General features: G+C 34.6%; 2 protein-coding genes across 6 annotated transcripts; both read left to right on the forward strand.

The window, feature by feature from the left end:
* Window positions 1-1,544: 1,544 nt before the first annotated feature.
* LOC103968733 (probable auxin efflux carrier component 1b) lies at window positions 1,545-4,713 on the forward strand. Of its 5 annotated transcripts, none has more exons than XM_018821340.2 (6): window positions 1,547-3,232; window positions 3,484-3,781; window positions 3,850-3,935; window positions 4,035-4,172; window positions 4,256-4,332; window positions 4,430-4,713. In XM_018821340.2, the coding sequence occupies exons 1-5, from the start codon at window positions 2,110-2,112 to the stop codon at window positions 4,315-4,317; spliced, it is 1,707 nt and encodes a 568-aa protein (XP_018676885.2). In that variant the 5' UTR covers window positions 1,547-2,109; the 3' UTR covers window positions 4,318-4,332; window positions 4,430-4,713. The 5 variants fall into 5 exon arrangements, with proteins under 5 accessions (XP_018676892.2, XP_018676885.2, XP_064995256.1 ...); XM_009382041.3 differs by having other exon boundaries at window positions 1,549-3,232; window positions 4,015-4,172; XM_018821347.2 differs by lacking the exon at window positions 3,850-3,935 and having other exon boundaries at window positions 1,545-3,232; window positions 4,015-4,172.
* Window positions 4,714-6,446: 1,733 nt separating this feature from the next.
* LOC135582394 (DNA-directed RNA polymerases II and IV subunit 5A-like) lies at window positions 6,447-19,816 on the forward strand. The gene is made up of 4 exons (XM_065138341.1): window positions 6,447-6,782; window positions 13,658-13,837; window positions 13,978-14,091; window positions 19,451-19,816. The coding sequence occupies exons 1-4, from the start codon at window positions 6,588-6,590 to the stop codon at window positions 19,574-19,576; spliced, it is 615 nt and encodes a 204-aa protein (XP_064994413.1). The 5' UTR covers window positions 6,447-6,587; the 3' UTR covers window positions 19,577-19,816.
* Window positions 19,817-19,971: the final 155 nt, after the last annotated feature.

A 19,971-nucleotide genomic window follows, 5' to 3' on the forward strand; every position in this document is an offset into this window, starting at 1 on the left:
TCTTTAAAAAGGAGAAAGATTATTTTATAGAAAACTTAAATCTAAAATTATAAAGCAAAAAAAGACTAAGCTATATGAAGCATGTTTCAACCCGATTTCATCTAATCGATCCGAACTGTTCTGAGTGTTATTAGAAGAAAATTACCAAACTTAATACTCTGATCCTTTAGTTTGTTATCCATGTCTATTAAAAAGCTATTTTTTAAGTTTCTAAAAATAAAGATTCAGTGGATTTTCAGAAAGCAAAATGAACGAAAAATAATGCTAGAACAAGTTGAGAAGTTATATCATCTTCAATTTAATGGATCCTTGTTCATTTTGATTTTTTTTAAACCTTTTTATAACACTAATTATTTCCTTACTTTATGTATATATAAAAAAAAAAAAAGTGGTTCCAAACCAAATAAAATGTCAAAATAACATTAAAAAAAAATTCTCAATTTATTTCTAGCAGATAGGTTTTGTAGAATAATTTGCTTCTAACTTAGGTTTCAAAGAGTGGAGGATGAAAACAAGAAAAAACTATGATGTCTCCGGATGGCGTTGTACTGGTAGTAGACATAATTATGGGCATTTTTTAGTTATTTATTATTAATTAACTTTTTTTTTAGCTTTATGTTTCTTAATGCCTGTTGTCATTATGTTCAGACCAAAGGTTCTCATTCCTAAACCGAATCAACATCACGTAGTTATATGTGGTGGGTAAAGTTAGCATCAAGTGCTCAACTCCTTACTTTTTCTAGTCAAATTTAAAATTCAAGTGGAAATGCGCATATATATATATATATAATTAATTACTTTAATCTATATCATAACCATTGAGGTTTTATAAAATGAATCACAACAGTTCTCCAGAAATCGACTATAATTTAATGTGTAATGTGGTACCCATCAATTATTTATAATATATATATATATATATATATATATATATATATAATTGCTGTCTTCAATCATCAAACAGGTAGGTTAAGAGATATAGATTTAAAAAAAATACTGTTAAATAAAGGGTGAATTTTCAGAAAAAAAAACTTTTGGACTTTTGCCAATAGCTACCTTTTTCATATTTCCAAAGAAAATCATTGTTTTTCATAATATTTTTAAATATTTTTTTTCTGACAAGATAATTGGTACGGTGCTGATGACATTGTACTTGTTATGAATCTATCTAATTCTATGTGTATGAAATTATAATCTTTTGAAGAGACTTATAATTAAGGAACACCCTATGAGATCGATTCAAATTGATGATATGAATCACTCGGTAGTTATTATTGTCTCATCAGATATATTAGGAAATATGACAAAAAAAAAGTATTAATTGAAAATTATGAAAAAAAATTGCCTCTTGAAAAAAATAAAAAATAAAAAATTATTTATTCATTTATTCGGTGATTTTTTTTTTTGTTAACTTCAAATGAAAAAAAAATAATCACTGACGTGGCCAAGCAGAGAGACAGAGAGAGAGAGAGAAAGAAGGAGGTCAGGTTTTTATTGGATTCTGTGTACGTCTGCTTTGTGCTCTTTAGCCAGCCTTCCGCTCCTCACCTCACCGGACCTATCCCTCTGTCACTGTCTGCGACATCTCTCCGTCGTCCGCCCCCGACCGACAGAAAGCTAACTCTCTGGTAGACAACAGCAGCGCTGCTGCTGCTCCTAAACGTCCCTTCGCTGCTTCCCCTCGACGCTACTCCCAAACACATCCTTCCTTTCTCGCCTGCTATTAAATGGCATCATAAATATTTCGCACAGTTGCCGTTGCCGGCAGCAAGTACCGCCTCCCCTCGCTTCTCTTCCGTCTGCTTACTCAGAGCTTTCTGCTGTTGCTATCTTCCTCCCCATTCCCACTACCTTCGCCCATATTTTGCACCTCTCACTGTTTTGTCATCATTTCTCCTCGAACACTGTCACACCATTGCGATAAAAAAGCTACTTCTTTCCATCTCAGCCTGTACGACTGCTCCCGTCTTCAAGCGAAACAGGGGCTCTTTTAGCTCCCCCTGCTTCAAGACCCATCCCATTTCCCGTCCTCTCATTTCAGCCGGAACCGAAAGGGACCAGAGCTCCTCCGGTTGCCATTCGGCGGAAGCAACAGCGGCGGCGAAGGAGATGATCTCCGCCGCTGACCTTTACCACGTGCTGGTGGCCGTGGTGCCACTGTACGTGGCCATGATCCTGGCCTACGCTTCCGTGAAGTGGTGGTGCATCTTCACCCCAGACCAGTGCTCCGGCATCAACCGCTTCGTGGCCCTCTTTGCTGTCCCCCTCCTCTCCTTCCATTTCATCTCCACTAACAACCCGTATGCCATGAACTACCGCTTCATCGCCGCAGATACGCTGCAGAAGCTCATCGTGCTCGTCGTGCTTACTGTGTGGACCAAGGTCTGCTCCCGTGGCTGTCTCGAGTGGACCATCACCCTCTTCTCCCTCTCCACACTCCCAAACACCCTCGTCATGGGCATCCCCCTCCTCAAGGGCATGTACGGCCCCGACTCCGGCAGCCTCATGGTGCAGATCGTCGTGCTCCAGTGCATCATATGGTACACCCTCATGCTCTTCCTCTTCGAGTACAGGGGTGCCAGGCTCCTTATCATGGATCAGTTCCCGGACACCGCCGGTTCCATCATCTCGTTCCGGGTGGACTCCGACATCATCTCCCTCGATGGCAAGGAGACGCTCCAGACGGACGCGGAGGTCGGCGACGACGGAAAGCTCCACGTCACGGTGCGTAAGTCGACGAGCTCCCGTTCCGAGATCTGCTCCAGGAGGTCACACGGGCTCAACTCCGGCGGCATCTCGATAACGCCGCGCCCCTCCAACTTGTCCAACGCAGAGATTTACTCCCTGCAGTCATCAAGGAACCCGACGCCCCGGGGCTCCAGCTTCAACCACGCCGATTTCTATTCCATGGTGAGGAATGCCAACGGAACTGCCAGCGTCAGCCCGAGGCACTCCAACTCCGGGACCATGGTGTTCGACGAGGAAAGCGACCTGAGGGCGAGTGGCATCGCAGCGCCTTGCGGCTATCCAGCCCCGCCCGCCACCGGAATATTCTCGCCGGTCATGGCGACGAAGAAGGCACGTGCGGCCGAGGGTGGAAAAGACCTGCACATGTTTGTATGGAGTTCGAGCGCGTCACCCGTGTCGGAAGGTGGGATGCATGTGTTCAGAGACACAGATTTCGCTAACGAGAATGGTGGGGCAACTCACCCAGCCGATCACCATCACAGAGGTTTCGATCATTTCCTTTCTCTGGGTTGGATTCAGCTTCCTACATTTTGCTTCGTGCTGTTCATGTTGCACTCCATGGTCTCGTGGACCCTTTGTTGCACTTCTTTAAGCTTAGATTTCCTTCGAGTCCTCTAAAACACAAACTACTGTTTCCCTTATCGCTCAGGAACCTCTCATGCTTCGATCTTGTTCTCGCAGTGAAATCTCAACTACGTAAATCTCGCTAATAACTTGGTTCTTTTCTGGTCTTAGAGGCCCATCACGATGCTTACGATGTGTACGCCAGAGATGGCTTCAGCTTCAGGAACAGACCCTTCCATGGAATTGAAACGACGCAGAGTGATGGTCCAAGCCTCTCCAAACTAGGTTCCAGCTCTACCGCCGAGCTTCACCCCAAAGCTGGTGCTGCAGGAAACCCAAAGCCTAATTCAATGCCTCCTGCAAGTGTGATGAGCAGACTTATACTGAGCATGGTCTGGCGGAAGCTGATCAGAAACCCAAACACCTATTCCAGCCTTCTTGGTGTCATCTGGTCTCTTGTCTCTTACAGGTACTCTCCAGTATGCGCAAATCCGTATGATCTTGAAGTAAATCTCATGCTCACTCCTCTTTCTCAAGGTGGGACATAGAAATGCCTGCTATTATTGCTCGCTCCATCTCAATACTCTCTGATGCAGGACTTGGAATGGCTATGTTCAGTCTCGGTGGGTAACTGCAGATTTATGTTTCCGCAGGAGACAAATTGAAGTTTATAAATCAAGAAATTTGTGTTTCAATTTACAGGTTTATTTATGGCCTTACAGCCGAGAATTATAGCTTGTGGCAATTCTGTAGCTGCATTTGCTATGGCTGTCAGATTCGTCACTGGTCCTGCTGTCATGGCTGCAGCTTCCATTGCGGTAGGCCTGCGTGGAGTGCTGCTACATGTTGCTATCGTGCAGGTTGGGGTTAATCGACACCAAAAACTACAGTAGATGTGCATATTGTTCATATGTTGATGACACATGTTTCTTTTACTTTGCAGGCAGCTCTTCCACAAGGAATTGTTCCATTTGTCTTTGCAAAAGAATACAATGTTTATCCTGATATTTTAAGCACAGCGTATGATGTCTTCTACCTCTTTTATGTGTGACCATTGATGCAATGTTTATGCCAGTTTCACACTGTATTTTTCTCACAAACAGCCTAATTCTTGCAGGGTTATCTTTGGGATGCTAATTGCTCTACCCATCACCTTGGTGTATTATATCTTGCTCGGACTTTGAAGCTCAGCCATCTATTATAATCATCATCGTTCTGACTGAAATAGTTAGGTTTTGGCAGATATATATATATATATCAATCATGGCAAGTAGATTAGAGCACTGTTCGGAAACTAGTGTTAGATAGATACTAAACACCTCGGTCTTCTTCATATCCTTGTAATGTTAGTTGAAAGACTTCGCTTTTGAAGAAGAATCTATCGGAATTGCATTCTAGCTCTGTGATACGTTACCATATATATTTCATTTCGATATATATTTTCTATGCAAAGAGCACCATCAAACTTTTAGATTTGAATCTATTTGGATGTCTGTATGCATAGATGTTACTTGTAATCAACATTAAACCTATTGAATTTCACCTATTTTCTTTTCTTCAATCTATTGGTTTTCTAAGATATCACTGTTTTTATTATTTTCTTCGAAAATTTTTTTTTGATCAAGACAGTGAATTTCATTTTCGTTTGATGAAGAGTAGAAAGTTTTAAAAGTGTGATTACTAATGTAATTAACAACAACAAAAAAAATGGTTTTTTTTTTTTGGAAGAGGGTGTTCCCTGCAATAAGATAATTTTAAAACATAATAGAATAGCTATATGTAATTTTGCTTATATTTAAATGTATACAAACTAAAATGGTGATATATTTCACATAATCAACAACAAAAAAGTAAGAAAAGACATTATTAGATGAAGAGTGGAAAGTTTTAAAAGTGTGATTATTAATCTCATTAACAACCTAAAAATCCATTTTTCATTTTTTTTGGAGGAGGGTGTTCCCTATAATAAGATAATTTTAAAACATAATAGAATTGCTATATATAATTTTGCTTATATTTAAATGTATACAAGCTAAAATGGTGATATATTTCACATAATCAACAACAAAAAATTAAGAAAAGACATTAGAAGAAGAATAGAAAGTTTTAAAAGTGTGATTATTAATCTAATTAACAACAAAAAAAACTATTTTTCTTTATTTTTTGGAAGAGGGAGTTCCTTGCAATAAGATAATTTTAAAAAATAATAGAATAGCTATATGTAATTTTGCTTATATTTAAATGTATACAAGCTAAAATTGTGATATATTTCACATAATCAACAACAAAAAAGTAAGAAAATAAATTTGATATAGCTACCTAGAATCGGATCATGGCATTTAAATTATGCTATATAATTTTTCATAAAGGAACATTGGTATATTATTATTCTTTGAGCACAAAATCAATTAGTCCTTTGGTTCAAATGGAGGGTGGTTGAACACATGAATAACAACTCTCAAATAAATATAAAAAAAAGTTATAAAACAATGAAAATACTGAAAAGAAGTCTCTATTTAATACACATATCATATTAAAAAAGGGGGGCACATTTGATGATTCTCCTTAATTATAAAGAGAAAAACAAGTTAGGAGGTATACTATATATAAAACTAGCACAAACACATGGAAAAAAAAAAGACCTATAATTGTCTCAAAAGTCTAATTTACATATATTAATTATTAGTCAAGAAGATAAAAAAGATATAATTTACCTCCATAATTATAGATAAAAAAGAAGAATGGGCATCTTTTTTACATTAAAAAAAAGAGATAGAAAAGATAGCAGACACTCTAATAAGTTTTCATTTTCAATCAGTTGTAATTATTAAATAGACAAAAGATGGGGATACTCTATTGCCAGCGGATTTAGCTTTAATCGTCTAAGCCTTCTTTGTAAAGGATCAATCTACTTATAATCCCAAAGAAGCTAATGACACGTAAATATGTACGCAAATTATAATGATCGTACAGTAAAAGGTGTGAGGCAACTCCCACACAACATATACGTATACCTTATGTGTAATTGATCCATTATAAGTATACGTATATGAATACGTATATTCTTTTGACGATTAGTTCGTTAGTCTCTGGGGGTGGTCGTATGCCCGTGAGATTCCGCGACTCCGCCCATTGTATCGGAGTCGGTGAAGTTGGGGACGACGAGCTTTTCCTATTAATATGTCCAGCCCTAAGCGAAGGTACTTTTTCTTTGTGGTCAGAACTGGTCGACTTGGCGTAAGTGGTAGGAGAAGACATCGCCGCCGCCGGCTTCCATGGGAGATGAGACGATTGGCCGGCTGTTCCGGATCCGGCGGACGGTGATGCAGATGTTGAGGGATCGGGGCTACCTGGTGGTGGACTTCGAGATCAACATGACCAAGCTCGACTTCCTCCACAAGTTCGGGGAGGGCGTCAAGCGCGAGGATCTCCTCATCAACAAGTCCAGGAAGAACGACCCCACTGACCAGGTCCTCTCTTTGGTTCTTCGCTTCTTCTCTTCTTTTTGGATCTTGATTGATTTAACTTCGGATTTGTAAATTAGCTCGATTCTTGCGGCGGTTGTGTTGGATTTGTTGGAATTTTCTTTCTGAATGCCTCGGATATGCACTATTTTCCTTTGTCTTGTTTTTTGCTTGAGATTGTTCAGAGTGGTTTTTCTGAAGGGACATGATTTTTTATCCATTGTATGGTGGGTGGGGTGACTAGCTTCAATAGTTCATTTTCTTAATGTTTTACGCATCAAATTACATATTTTAGCTCATAAAAAGTGGTGGCTGGACTTATGTTGATTTAAATTGTTCTCGAACCAGTGTCGTGAAGTTTAGGACTGTTTCTGTTTAGTTCAGCATTGCAGGCTGATACTTTTGTTAGATTCATTTTTAGTGTCTATTACTATTATGCATCATCGAGGGCACAACAGAATCAAATTTGACCTGGTCCTCCTACCCATGCTTATTGTTGGCATAGTAGCCTGGCGAGGGGAACAGGAGATGTATGGATTTTGAGCGCGCAGCAAGAGAGAAGTTTTTATTGCTGTAATAAAGTGACTGAAGTTAGTCTGCAATTTAATATTTATGCGCTACCGAGCATTAGAACCAAATTAGGAAGGAGTCAAGAGGATACTTTAAGTACTAAAAAGGCCCAATAAATAACTTGATGAGTTGCTGCCTTTCTCACGTTAATATGAGGATCAACACTCCTTAATCACACGAGCAAGTGACAGATTGTATCAACTGCACTTTTGAAGCAGTGGTATTATGGAAACATCTCCAAATGTAAGAACTTTAATGTGATAAAAACTTTGACAAAATCAAAGTAGCTACTAAAATAGACTATAGACTTGAAGCAAAACTAAGATTTCAGGAAATAAAGATGTCTATGATGATCCTAAATTAACTAGTCAAGTTATCCGCTGACAGTATTAAAGGTAACTCTACATTATAAGTATATTATCTCAAGGAATGAGCAATAGTTCTGCCTGTGGTTGTCTCATAAAGGAATAATCATTCTAACTGAGCAAATGGGCTGAAGTTGACAAACAAAGGATCGTAGCCCAAGGATCTTGGTGTTGAAGAAGCAGAGATTGATAGATCCACCAGAAATAAACAACAAAACTAGCTTCCCAAAATGACTTTTCTCTACAAACCAATGTCCTTAGTCCCAGCATGCACGTCTTCAAAGCAAGAGGCAACTTATCTCAGCAGTAAACATTTGGAAAGAGAGTGAAGGTTTCAAAGACAAGAAATTATCAGGAGTTTAGGATGAGATTGTGAAGCAAGGTTCGTTGCTTCTAAAGAAGCTAAAAGCTGACCATTGTTCTTCTCCCTTAGGTCCGGTTGCTTTTTTTTTATTGTTTGTTATAGAGGTTGGTTAGACTACAAATAACAATCAAATCCAACCAGTTACTGAACAATAGCAATCCAAGCCAGCCAATTTAGAAATATATAAAAAACTAGTGCTCCATCCCAATCAGGAAATAATTAACAAATAAATTCACCACCAACTGGAAACGTATAACAATCCAAAATGTAAGTGCCAGATGGAAATTGACCAAAAAAGAAAGTAATAAGCAACTAAATAGGATCGAAACTTCAGAAATAATCCTACCATGGCCTGTCAGTTGGTGACGTGACATCGTATTACTTCTATTTTTGACCACTTGACCAATTTGCATGGATTACCCTAGTTGTAGATGGTTGGCATTGATGTGAGGGGATTTTTTTAATGTCATTGATGATTTTGATCTTGAATCCGGGGCCCAAAACATATGTATTATAACAATTACCTTCCCTTAGGCATACCTTGTCCCTAAGATGGAGGATTGGGAATGCTTCCTATCACTATATCTTCAAGCACTCATGTAGCATTTTCTTAGGAAATGTCACTCAAAATAAATTAGAACCTCTTATGTTTGTCAATGCTTTTGGCATTGTCTCTTTAGTATCTCTGTTGGTCTATAAAGATAGCCTATTCAAGGGGTAAAATTGAGATGGGGAAATATCGGTGATGCTCGAATTAGCTCGACACGATTTGAGCTCATGTGCTCAAAAGAGGTGAGATGGTCATTGGGTGGCTCAAGCGTAGACCTGACCACGGTTTGGTTCAAACGGGAATCTAATCGGGCCGGAATCGGAATTAAACCAACCTGGTGGTTTGCCAGTTCCAAACCCAATCGGAATCGGCTAGGCACGATTCAGTTCTGATTTTCAATTTTGTGAAACCGGAACCACCGGTTTCGATTCCAGTTTGAACCATTCTGGTCATTTTATAATTGAAAATATAAAAAATTTGAAAAAAATATAGATTTGCCCCTTCTAACAACCACATAACAGTTTGTTTTGGGGGCATTTTAGGAAAAAGAAATAAAAAATCCTATAAATATCCCTCAAATCCCTCACTCTTCCCCACATCTTTGATTAAGCACTCATTTTTAGGACTGTGGATGAAAGTTTTGGATCTGTGATAGATGGCAGCAAAGGTTTGATAGAAATCAGTGGAATTTGCAGCAAGTATTTGCTGTCTTGTAATAGCAAAATTGTCGTCGAAGAAACAACGGTTTTTCGACGAAATTTCCACCAAAAAACTTAAGAGAATTGAGGAGGGAATTGATAGCAAAATCACAGTTTATATGACAGCAAGGATGTCTAATTTAATCAAGAAAATTTCGGCAGTATAACAGCAAGGAAATTGGTGTAAGCTGCGATAGCAGAATTCTCGTCGAAAAATTTCAACGGCTTGGGACAAAAGTTTGCAGCAACACAAAATTGTTTTTAGAGATGAATTCCTCAATAGATCAATCTTAGATGAAAACCAAGATGATCTATGAAGTATCTAAGAAATTTCGTTCAGAAAAGATTGCAAATAGATGGGTTAAGGCAACAATATGCGGCTGAAATTTTCTGTAGCACAGATTTTCAAGTGTATCAGATTAGACGTAAAAGATTAGTGGTTTATATTGAGATTTTTTCGACGAAACCAAAGGGAAATCTACTGTTAGGAAGTGTTAAAGCTATCATAAAAATTTCGTAGAGATTTGGACAGAAAAAACATAGTGTCAAGATCAAACAAACAGTGCTATACGGCTGAAATTTTACAATACAAATTTTCAAGTATAGCAGATTAGACGTAAAAGATCAATGGTTTATATTGAGATTTTTTTGACAAAATTAAAGGGAAATCTGCTGTTAGGAAGTGTCAAAGATGTCATAAAAATTTCGTAGAAATTTGGATAGAAAAAACACAGTAGCAAGATCAAACAGACTGTGCTATGCGGTTGGAATTCTGCAATGTATCTTTCGTCGTAAAGATGAAAACTTTGTGACGAAAAGTTTATGCAGCAATATAGTGACAATTTTTTTGGGATTTTTGAACAAGGATAACTAAATTACAGTAGCAGTAAGGTAGCAAACCAGAACCTGTTGCAATTCACGGGGAGATCAAAGGATGATCCGCGGTGGTGGAGATGACGATGGAATTTGGCGACGATCTTTTAAGCAATTGTGAGAATTGCTTTAGGCGGCTATGGAGGGTTGATGGATAGCTGTGGAAGGGCAGCGAGATGCCAAGAACGCTGCTCTGATACCAGGTGTTAGAACCCTTGCAGATTCTAAACTTGGGGTTGATTTCTTTAGGGGATCGGCCTCCTTGGAACTCTATAGGGGTTCCTCCCTCCAAGTTGCTGCTCAAAGGCTGCAGAAAAGATTTATCTATTGCTTATGAAAAGAGGAGGAATACATGACTATTTATAGGGCTTCTAAACCCTAACTCCTAATAGGACTCCTACTCAAGACTCGTACTTCTAATCAACTCCTAATAGGACTTCTACTCAAGATTCCTATTCTTTTACGACTCCTAATTCTTCTCTAAGAAACAACCTCTTAACCCTAGCCGGCCTCTTCACCTCTTTAATAGGGGTCGACTTAGGTAGGTTTTACATGAATGTCCCTCTCAATTAGGACTCTCCTAGCTAGAGTCCTAACAATTTCCTAGGGATGTTCCTATTCGATGGAATTCTACAAATTATTTGCTTAAAGAATCTTTTGAATATAAAGAATCATTATGCACTTTTATTGCAAATAATATTAAGCAAGTTTGTTTTTATCCATAGCATTGGAATGTGTGTGAAAGAATTCTAGAAATTCAAAAAGTTTTTAATAATGCAACATACTTTGTCTAGTGTTTATTATCCTACTGCATATATTTTTATAGTTGTTTGTATTAATATTATTAGTACATTAAAAGAATATGAAAATGATAATAATTTAAATATAACAATAATGGCTATGAAATTAAAATGAACAAATTATTTTCTTGACATTTCATCAGTTTATTTAGTTGCATTTGTTTTTTATTCTCGTTTTAGATTAGACGACTTAGGTGTTTATTTAACCATTTATTATGAAAGTTTAAGAGTACATATTGATATTGGTGATAAAATTAGAGATATTAAAAAATTGGTCAATAACTTATATGATTATTATAGTGCCAACTATTGTAGAGAACATGATACCTTTGAAACTTCTAAATCTACTAATTAAGTTAGCAAGGGTAAAATTTGAAGGAAGAAAAGCTATTATTATAAAGTAAAAAAAGATCAAGGGGATCCTCAAGCTCGAACTCCGAGCTTGATATGTATCTAACAAATCTTTTAAGTTTGGTGATAGCTACAGGCAAAGATTGAAATATCGTACTATACCGGAGTTTCGACATTCGCTCGGTACTGTACGGTACTATATATATATATATATATATATATATATATATATATATATATATATATATATATATATATATATATATATATATATACCGCCCGATAACAGGCGGTCCATGTACCGGTCTACTGACGGACCGGTATGTACTGCCCGTACCGGGCGGTATTATTTGAAATTGAAGACCTTGGCTACAGGTATAGAGTTTCCTATTTTAGAATGGTGGGCGCGATACATGACAACATTTTCAAATTTGGCAAAGATCGCGAAATACTAGTGACTCCAATCTCAACGGTAGCTATCGAGTAAACTTTTAGCATGGGAAGATGGATACTAGATTGATACGGGAGTACCTAATTTGCTACAATCAGCTCGTGTGGACCTTGCTGATGCTATGGTATTCTCTACAGCCCATAATGTTGTCTCATAGTCTTTAACTCAACCCACTCAAATATGACAACTCATGAGCATATTCCTTAGACAAAGTTACAACTGTTTCAAGGTGTTTTTCTTCATGACCAAAGAATGCATTAAAGGAGTTAATTACCAGCTGTAAAACACTTAATTTTGTAATTCCCTATGCATGAAGGGTTGTTTCATGCACTAGTACTTATTTTGATGTTTAGGGGTTAGAAAGAAGTTTAGAAATTGATGATATTGGCAGAAGCTCTCTTTGAGTTCTCTTTTAAACTTTGTATCTCTTGGATGTTTCCTTGAGTGGTGAGTCTTTTGTTTTCAGTTCTGTATCCTTGTTTATTATTCTTGGGAGTGGTGAACTTTTCGTATCCCTTTGTGATTTTAAAGTTGGTGATGAGTTATTTTTCGATTTTATTAAAGTATTATCGTGAGTTCATTCCTTTTCTATCTGAAAAACTTATTCCAGTAAATACAACTATACTATCGGCTTTCTTTCAAAATCCATTCTGCATTACCCTCGTATCATAGATGAAACAAGATCGAGCATGCCTCTCAAATCAATAGAAGCTCAAGCCTCCCTTGACGATTAGATAAACACTGCGAAACAAAAACAAGAGATCGTCCGTGAAGAAAAGAATCTCCTATTTGACATATCAACTAAAGGGATTATCAGCTCCAAAACATTTGGCACTAGTAGCAATTACGATTAAATATTTATATTTTACTCAATTTTATATCATTTTTTGGTTATGTCCTTACACATTTACACTGATTAAGTCATTATGGATGTACATCAATCTTTTTAAATTTAAAAATAAAATTATGATTTTTTATATCATAAATTATTTATTTATTTATTTAAATTATCAGTTCAAACTGGAATTGAAACTGACAAAATCGAAACCAGAACCAGCGGTTCTAGAACTAACATCGGTGGTTTTACAATTGTGGTTAGGACTACTCAAGTAGTCTTCGACGGTTGAGGTGGACTTGGGTGTGTGTTCCACAGCTAACTTGCATGAAGACCGAGGTTAAGTGGGTTTCTCTACCTGATCTTTCCGATGCTCAAGTCAATCGCAATAAGGGTGGAGTAAATTTAATAAAAAATAATTGATCTCAATTATCCCACCTAAGGTTGTTTTTTATAGTGTGTTAATGAGGGGGAATATTCTATGGAATGTTATATATATATGTGTGTATATATATGTATACATATATGTATATATATGTATATATCTATATACATATATATACATATCTATATACATATCTATATACATATATGTATACATATATATACATATATATATACATATATATATACATATATATATGAAGTCTTCTACTTTCTCATGTGAGGTTTGAAACTGGGCTTAGATATTTGCAGGACAATAAGCATCTCTTTTCCTATTACCCGAAGTATCAATCTCCGGATTCTGTTTTGAGTTACCTTTGTTATTATTGTTGAACTACCTGTGATATACTGAATATGCATGTGATTGAATAAATCTTATACTTTCTCATGTGGGAAGCCAGTGCATTCTACAAGCAGATATCATAAAGGAAAATGTGTTAATTCATTATTAAGAGCCACTAATATATTTAGAAAACCATTGTTGGATATGTTTAATGATGCATATCTTTTAGGCTCTTCATTTTTCATTGATATGTAAACTTTCAACTTCTTATAATTCTTAGCTTTTCCATGGAACCAGATATATGTTTTCTTTCCAAATGATGAGAAGGTTGGTATGAAGCACATTAAAAAGTATGTTGAATTAATGAAAGCAGAGAGTGTGCCAAGAGCAATATTAGTTCTTCAGCAAAATCTGACTCCATTTGCAAAATCATATCTTCAAGAGCTATCACCGAAGTATCATCTGGAGGTTTTTCAGGTCATTAATGGAATATTTTTGCATTAGTGTCTCCATTTCTTGAGTCTTGAATACTTTTCATCTTATGATGTGTTGGTCAATTTCCTTTTTATCTTTGCACTAAAATAAATTGTAGAAAATGACTTTTGACACTAAAATAGGAGGCTGAGCTGCTGGTGAACATTAAAGACCATGTGCTTGTTGCAGAGCATCAGATGCTTACTAACGAGGAAAAAAAGACTTTATTAGAGCGTTATACTCTAAAAGAAACTCAGGTATGGCATCATGATCACAATTTACCAAGACTTGGTCTCATTTTTTTGACCGACACTTAAGGAAATTGAGTGTTTTAGATACACAACAACATTAACAAGGTATAATGTCCTAAGTATTTACCTTTGTGCATGATCTTTTAGCATTAGTGGCAATATATCTGGTTAAATCTTGAACATTAAAGATATCATTTTATTATTTTTAGTAAAGTGTTTTTAGGTCTTCTTTCTCTTTACGACATCAATACTAATTGCCTCACTACATGTGGCCACTATGTCTGTAGGGTTTCTTTGAATATATTTAGCACTATCTTTAGATGATTTGCTCTCAATTTCTTTTCTATATGAATTTTACTCGAAAGAATCTTTATTTCTTGAATACACATGATTTTTAGCTTATTTCTCTAGGCTACGCCTAATTAATTGTTCATGAATGAAACTATGAAATTATTTATATTATTTTCAAGCAACTTCGTACATCTAGTTTAACATTCTTATCTTATCTAAACTTTTCGTACATGTTATTTCGGATTAATTCAGATTATTTCTATAACTAGTTACCTTTAGCATCCCGATTTCTATATTAACGAAAGTGAAACATTTAATCCCGTTGCTTCAAAAAAAAAATTTTTTTTTTTTTGATTTTTAATCATGTAAAATTAACTTTTTAACCTTGTATAGGGATCTCGATGTTTCACTTTCGTAAGTATAAGGATCATAATATAACTTTTGAAAATGTAGGGATCATAATATTTCTTAGTTGCCCGTTAGGATCTATAAGCTATAGTTGTCTTAGCCAAGATTTTCAATGGGACATCGGACTCATGTCAGTCCAAAGCATGAGCGTGGGTCCAATCGGTTTCGATTGTACCGACAAACAATATGTTGGAACATACCTCGGTACCTTTCTGTAGAAGGAAGAAGAAAGAATTAAAAAGAGAGTAGGAAGAAGAAAGTAGGGAGTTGATAGTAAAGAGGATGAGAAAGAGATGGAGAGGAGATGTACCATAGATGAGGCTAGCAACACGCGTGCGAGCAGCAGTGGACGATGGTGGTAGTCGAGCGACAAATAGTGGAGAATGCTGAGTCATGAGCCCTAGGTAACAAGGCTTTAAAGGGGAAAAAAAACCTATGGACTGGACAGACCGAATCATCTGAAATAGGACGGTTTGCAAACCCATTTAAACGTGGATTGGTAAATATTGCTGGTATGGATCGATCTGGACAAAATTGAATTCCTTAGCCCTAAGCACCTAACAATACCCAATAATTTGATCCAAAATTATAGTTGCCCCTAACAATTGTCATATTATTATTATTATTTAATTGCCCCTAGTGATTACACAGAATTCAACAACACTCTCTGCTTTAGCCACCCCCCTTTTACTTTATAAATGGCATGTTCATACTCACATGAAAAGAAGACTTTACCAGAGCATGATACTCCAAAAGAAACTCTGCTTTGCAATCATGATCAACCTTTAACAAGGCTCATTAGGTTCATTTTTGCTCAAAACTAAAGGAAATCATGTTTAGCATCATGATGCTAACTTGCTAAAATCCAAAATGACTTGCACTATAAAGCTTCTCATGGATGTCCTACATATTTTCTGTTTGCAAATATATTTTCTAAATAACTTCATATTGTATATTTTTTCATATGCTAATGTTTATTGGTGATAAGTACTAGCTTTCAATTCTTTTGTTGCTAACTTGCTAAAATCCAAAATGACTTCACTATAAAGCTTCTCATGGATGTCCTACATATTTTCTGTTTGCAAATATATTTTCTAAATAACTTCATATTGTATATTTTTTCATATGCCAATGTTTATTGGTGATAAGTACTAGCTTTCAATTCTTTTGTTCAGTTCTCTTTCTCTGGATAGGCATACTAATATATGTATCTTAACCAAAGACATCTTGATTCTAACAATTTCATGTGTTCTCACGCAAGCATATTTGTTTTCACACATTCTAGTTCTTCAGTCCTTTCTGGATATGAATGCTAATGGATGTATCTTTACAAAAGACCATCATGATTTTAACTATTCATTCTCATTCTAGCATATTGGTTATCAAGCATACTAATTCTTCCACCCATGGTAGAATAAAAAGCATGCTTTTTTGTTTGAGAAATTCTCATGTATTTTTCTCATCCATATGCATTTCTAATAACTGCAACACCTGTCAAGTTTATGTAGCAGAACTTTTATCACCTCGGAAGCGGCCTACTCAAATATGGTGCAAAGTATGCAAGGATTCTCTCATTGCTTTGGACCAATAAGAGAATAAGAGTAGCAGAACTTTTCTGCTTATGGGTTAGAATTGATAGACATTACGATCAGAAGAACAATAAATATTATTTACTTATAAGAGACTAAATTGACAAGAGAAAAATCTAGAGAAATTAATAGTATTGGATTTAAAATTTGGTATAATAAAAAAGTTAAATAAAAAATGATTTAGGAATTGTTGTTAATAAAGATCTTAAGAACAATATTATGGATGTGAAAAGATCTAGAGATATAATTATATTCTAAAATTTGTCAAAGAACTAGATATTTTGAATGTCATAAATATTGATGCCCTTCGAGTTAAATTGGATGATTAGATCCAAAGAGAATATTATAATAAAAAAATTTATAACTATAGAAGATTTGAATGATTATGTAGAGAAAATATATGGTGAATATAAAAGGATATATGATTTTGATTATGGGAAAAGAAATGAAGATGATGGTATGATTTTAAGTTTTGTAGCTTCGCATGAACTTATAATTCTAAATATTATCTTTAAGAAGAAAGATGAACATTTGATTTCTTATATAAAGTTATATGTAAGAATTATAAAGTTAAATTTGACAAAAGTTTGATGAATCAAGATAGGTTAATGATATTAGATATTTGTTGTAGAAAATAAAAGAAAAAAAAGATAGTAAAAAAATTTACTAAGACTAGATTTGAAATTTTTAAAATGAAAATATAATGATTTTTGAGAATAGGATGGAAAGGGTGATGGTTTGAAACTTAGACGACGATAGCATTAATATTCTTTAGAATATGATGGCTAATAAAATTAAAAGCTTAACAAAGGAGATCCTTGATAAAATTAAAGGTAGAGGTGTAGTTTTAAGAGAGAGTTGGTGATGGTGCGAGAAGATTAAAAAAACAATTATTACTAAAAGATTATATTTAAAAAATTAATAAAATAATAAAAATGAGGAAAAATTTAAGAGATATAAAGAATATAAAAAAAGGCTAAAATGGTGGTTAGTATGGCAAGATATAAAGCTTATGAAAATTTTTATAATAAATTAGGTCGTGAAAAAGATATATATTGAATTACTAAAGTTAGAAAAAGAAAGCGTAAGAATTTATGTATTATCATATGCATTAAACCATTGCTAATGATAATGAAATTAAGGAAAGATAGAGAAATTATTTTTTAAAATTATTTAATGAACATTCCACACAAGACTTAGTTTTAATAATAAATAATAGTGGTAGATTTAATAATCATATATTTATTCATAAAATTAAAGTTAGTGAAGTAAAAGACACCTTAAAAAAATAAAAATAGTTAAGAATGTGGGACCTAATGGCATCGCTATTGAGGTTTAGAAAAACTTAGGAGACTAGAGAGTAGTTTGGTTATCTAGCTTATTTAATAAAATTATGAGATTCAAAAAGATATTTGATGAATGGAGAAATCATTTTTTAATGCTAATATGCAAGAATAAGGGTGTCATACAAAACTATTCGAATTATAAAGGAATCAAAATCATGAGTCATATTATGAAATATTGGAAAAGAGTTATTGAAAATAGTATAAGGATTGAAATAAATGTCTCAAAAAATTAATTTGATTTTATATCTGGAAGATCAACTATGAAAATTATTTATTTATTAAGATAATTAATGAAAAAGTATAGAGAAAAAAAAGAAAGATTTGTATATGATTTTTATTGACTTCGAGAAAACCGAGTTCCTCAATATTTATTACAATGGGTTTTAGAAAAGAAAGGTATATCCACTAATTATATTGTTGTTATTAAAGGATACGTATGAAAATATAGTTGTCATTGTTAGAATTATAGAGAGTATATCTAGTAAGATTCCTATTAGTATAAGGATTACACCAAGGATCCGTATTAAGTTCCTACCTTTTCACATTTATAGCGAATAAATTTACTAATCATTTACAAAATAGACCTCCATAGTATATGTTATTTACTAATGATATAGTCTTAGTTGATGAAAACTTAAATGTAATTAATTGTAAACTTAAGTTACGGAGGCGATCCTTAGAAACTAAAAGTTTTAGATTAAGTAGAATTAAAATTAAATTTATGATATGTAATTTTAGTAATACTAAAAATAGATAAAAAAATATTATCAAGTAAAATGGAGAAGAAGTTCCTTTAATTATAAGCTTTAGGTATCTTAGATTAATTATTCAATAAAATGGAGAGATTGATAAAAATATTATTCATAGAGAAAATAAAACGGTTTAAATTGTATGGGGTGTCAAGAGTCTTGTGTGATCATCAGATACTCTTAAGATTAAAGTAAAAGTTTTATATGTTGTTTGTTAAACCAGTAATGCTTTATGGATTCAAGTGCTAGGCAGTTAAGAAAAAATATATTAAAAAAAAATTTTATTGCTAAGATAAGAATGCTAAAATGAATGTGTGGAGTTACAAAGAAAGATAGGAAAAAAAATATTTTTATTTACAAGAAAAGATAGGATAAGATGAGAGATAATCGCTTAAGATGGTATGAACATATGTTTAGGAGACTTACGGATATAATATTTAGAAGAGGTGAAATGATTAATGTTAATGATACGAGGAGGGATATACGAAGATCTAAAAAAAAAATAATTTATAAATAAAGATTTAAATATTTTAAACTCAATTAAACATATGACTTTTTACATATTTAATGATGATAAAATGTTCATGTAACCAACTGATCCCAAATAATTTAAAATTATGATATTATTATTATTGTTGTATTAGCCTCTGTCAAGAAATATCACACCCAAACAACATAAGATCATCTTCTGACATTGTTGTGGCTGTTTAGATTAGATGCAAAAGGAAATAGCGGCCTAGAACAGAAAGACCAGTCAAATGATTTGGGTTTTACTTGATGACACAAGTGAACATTTATTTCAGGGATGTATTTTGTTTCTTGTGCTAATGGACTGCAGAAGCTCTGGCTTTATCTGTCATGCAAGTTAATATTAGTAGATATTAGTAGGGAGCAGTATATTTCAGTTAAATATCCCCATTCTTGGAATGGTTCTCTTACATGGCCTGTGTGTTTTCCTGGGTTAAAACGATGTGTCACTCAGCTTCCTCGTATTCAAGTTACTGACCCCATTGCAAGATACTATGGTCTTAAGCGCGGACAAGTCGTTAAGATCATTCGCCCCAGTGAAACTGCAGGGAGATATGTTACCTACAGATACGTCGTGTAGCTGCACCAGAGATTGCCTATGTTGTAAGGCAAACGATTTCAATAGTTTGATTAAGGTCTTACCCACCAAATGAACTTACTAGCAAACCATAAATGCTACATTGTTAATGTTGTATTTTTACTGAATAAACAAATAAATAAAAGCTACATTGTTAATGTTGTATTTTTACTGAATAAACAAATAAATAAAAGCCTTGTGTGACTGTGTGGAAAATATTTATTAAATGCTTTTACTGTGATATCTCGGAGTGTGTGTGTGTTTCTATAGAATGAGTTGGGTTGGATTTTGGATCTCAAAATGTGTGACATGATGAAAATAAAGTAGCATCCAACATTCATGATAGAGAGTAGCATCCAACATTTACCAATGTGAAACCCTATAGCAACTTGAGGATT

This window comes from Musa acuminata, chromosome BXJ3-2 (assembly GCF_036884655.1).
Source record: "Musa acuminata AAA Group cultivar baxijiao chromosome BXJ3-2, Cavendish_Baxijiao_AAA, whole genome shotgun sequence".
Classification (NCBI taxonomy): Eukaryota; Viridiplantae; Streptophyta; class Magnoliopsida; order Zingiberales; family Musaceae; genus Musa; species Musa acuminata.

Excerpts from the sequence above, each read along its gene's own strand:
- LOC103968733 (XM_009382041.3), top strand. The coding sequence starts at position 2,110 with ATGATCTCCGCCGCTGACCTTTACCACGTGCTGGTGGCCGTGGTGCCA. Across the intron at positions 4,173-4,255 it reads TACATGTTGCTATCGTGCAG|GCAGCTCTTCCACAAGGAAT; the intron begins GTTGGGGTTAAT and ends TTTACTTTGCAG. Across the intron at positions 4,333-4,429 it reads CCTGATATTTTAAGCACAGC|GGTTATCTTTGGGATGCTAA; the intron begins GTATGATGTCTT and ends TAATTCTTGCAG.
- LOC135582394 (XM_065138341.1), top strand. The coding sequence starts at position 6,588 with ATGGGAGATGAGACGATTGGCCGGCTGTTCCGGATCCGGCGGACGGTG. Across the intron at positions 13,838-13,977 it reads ATCATCTGGAGGTTTTTCAG|GAGGCTGAGCTGCTGGTGAA; the intron begins GTCATTAATGGA and ends ACACTAAAATAG. Across the intron at positions 14,092-19,450 it reads ATACTCTAAAAGAAACTCAG|CTTCCTCGTATTCAAGTTAC; the intron begins GTATGGCATCAT and ends TGTGTCACTCAG.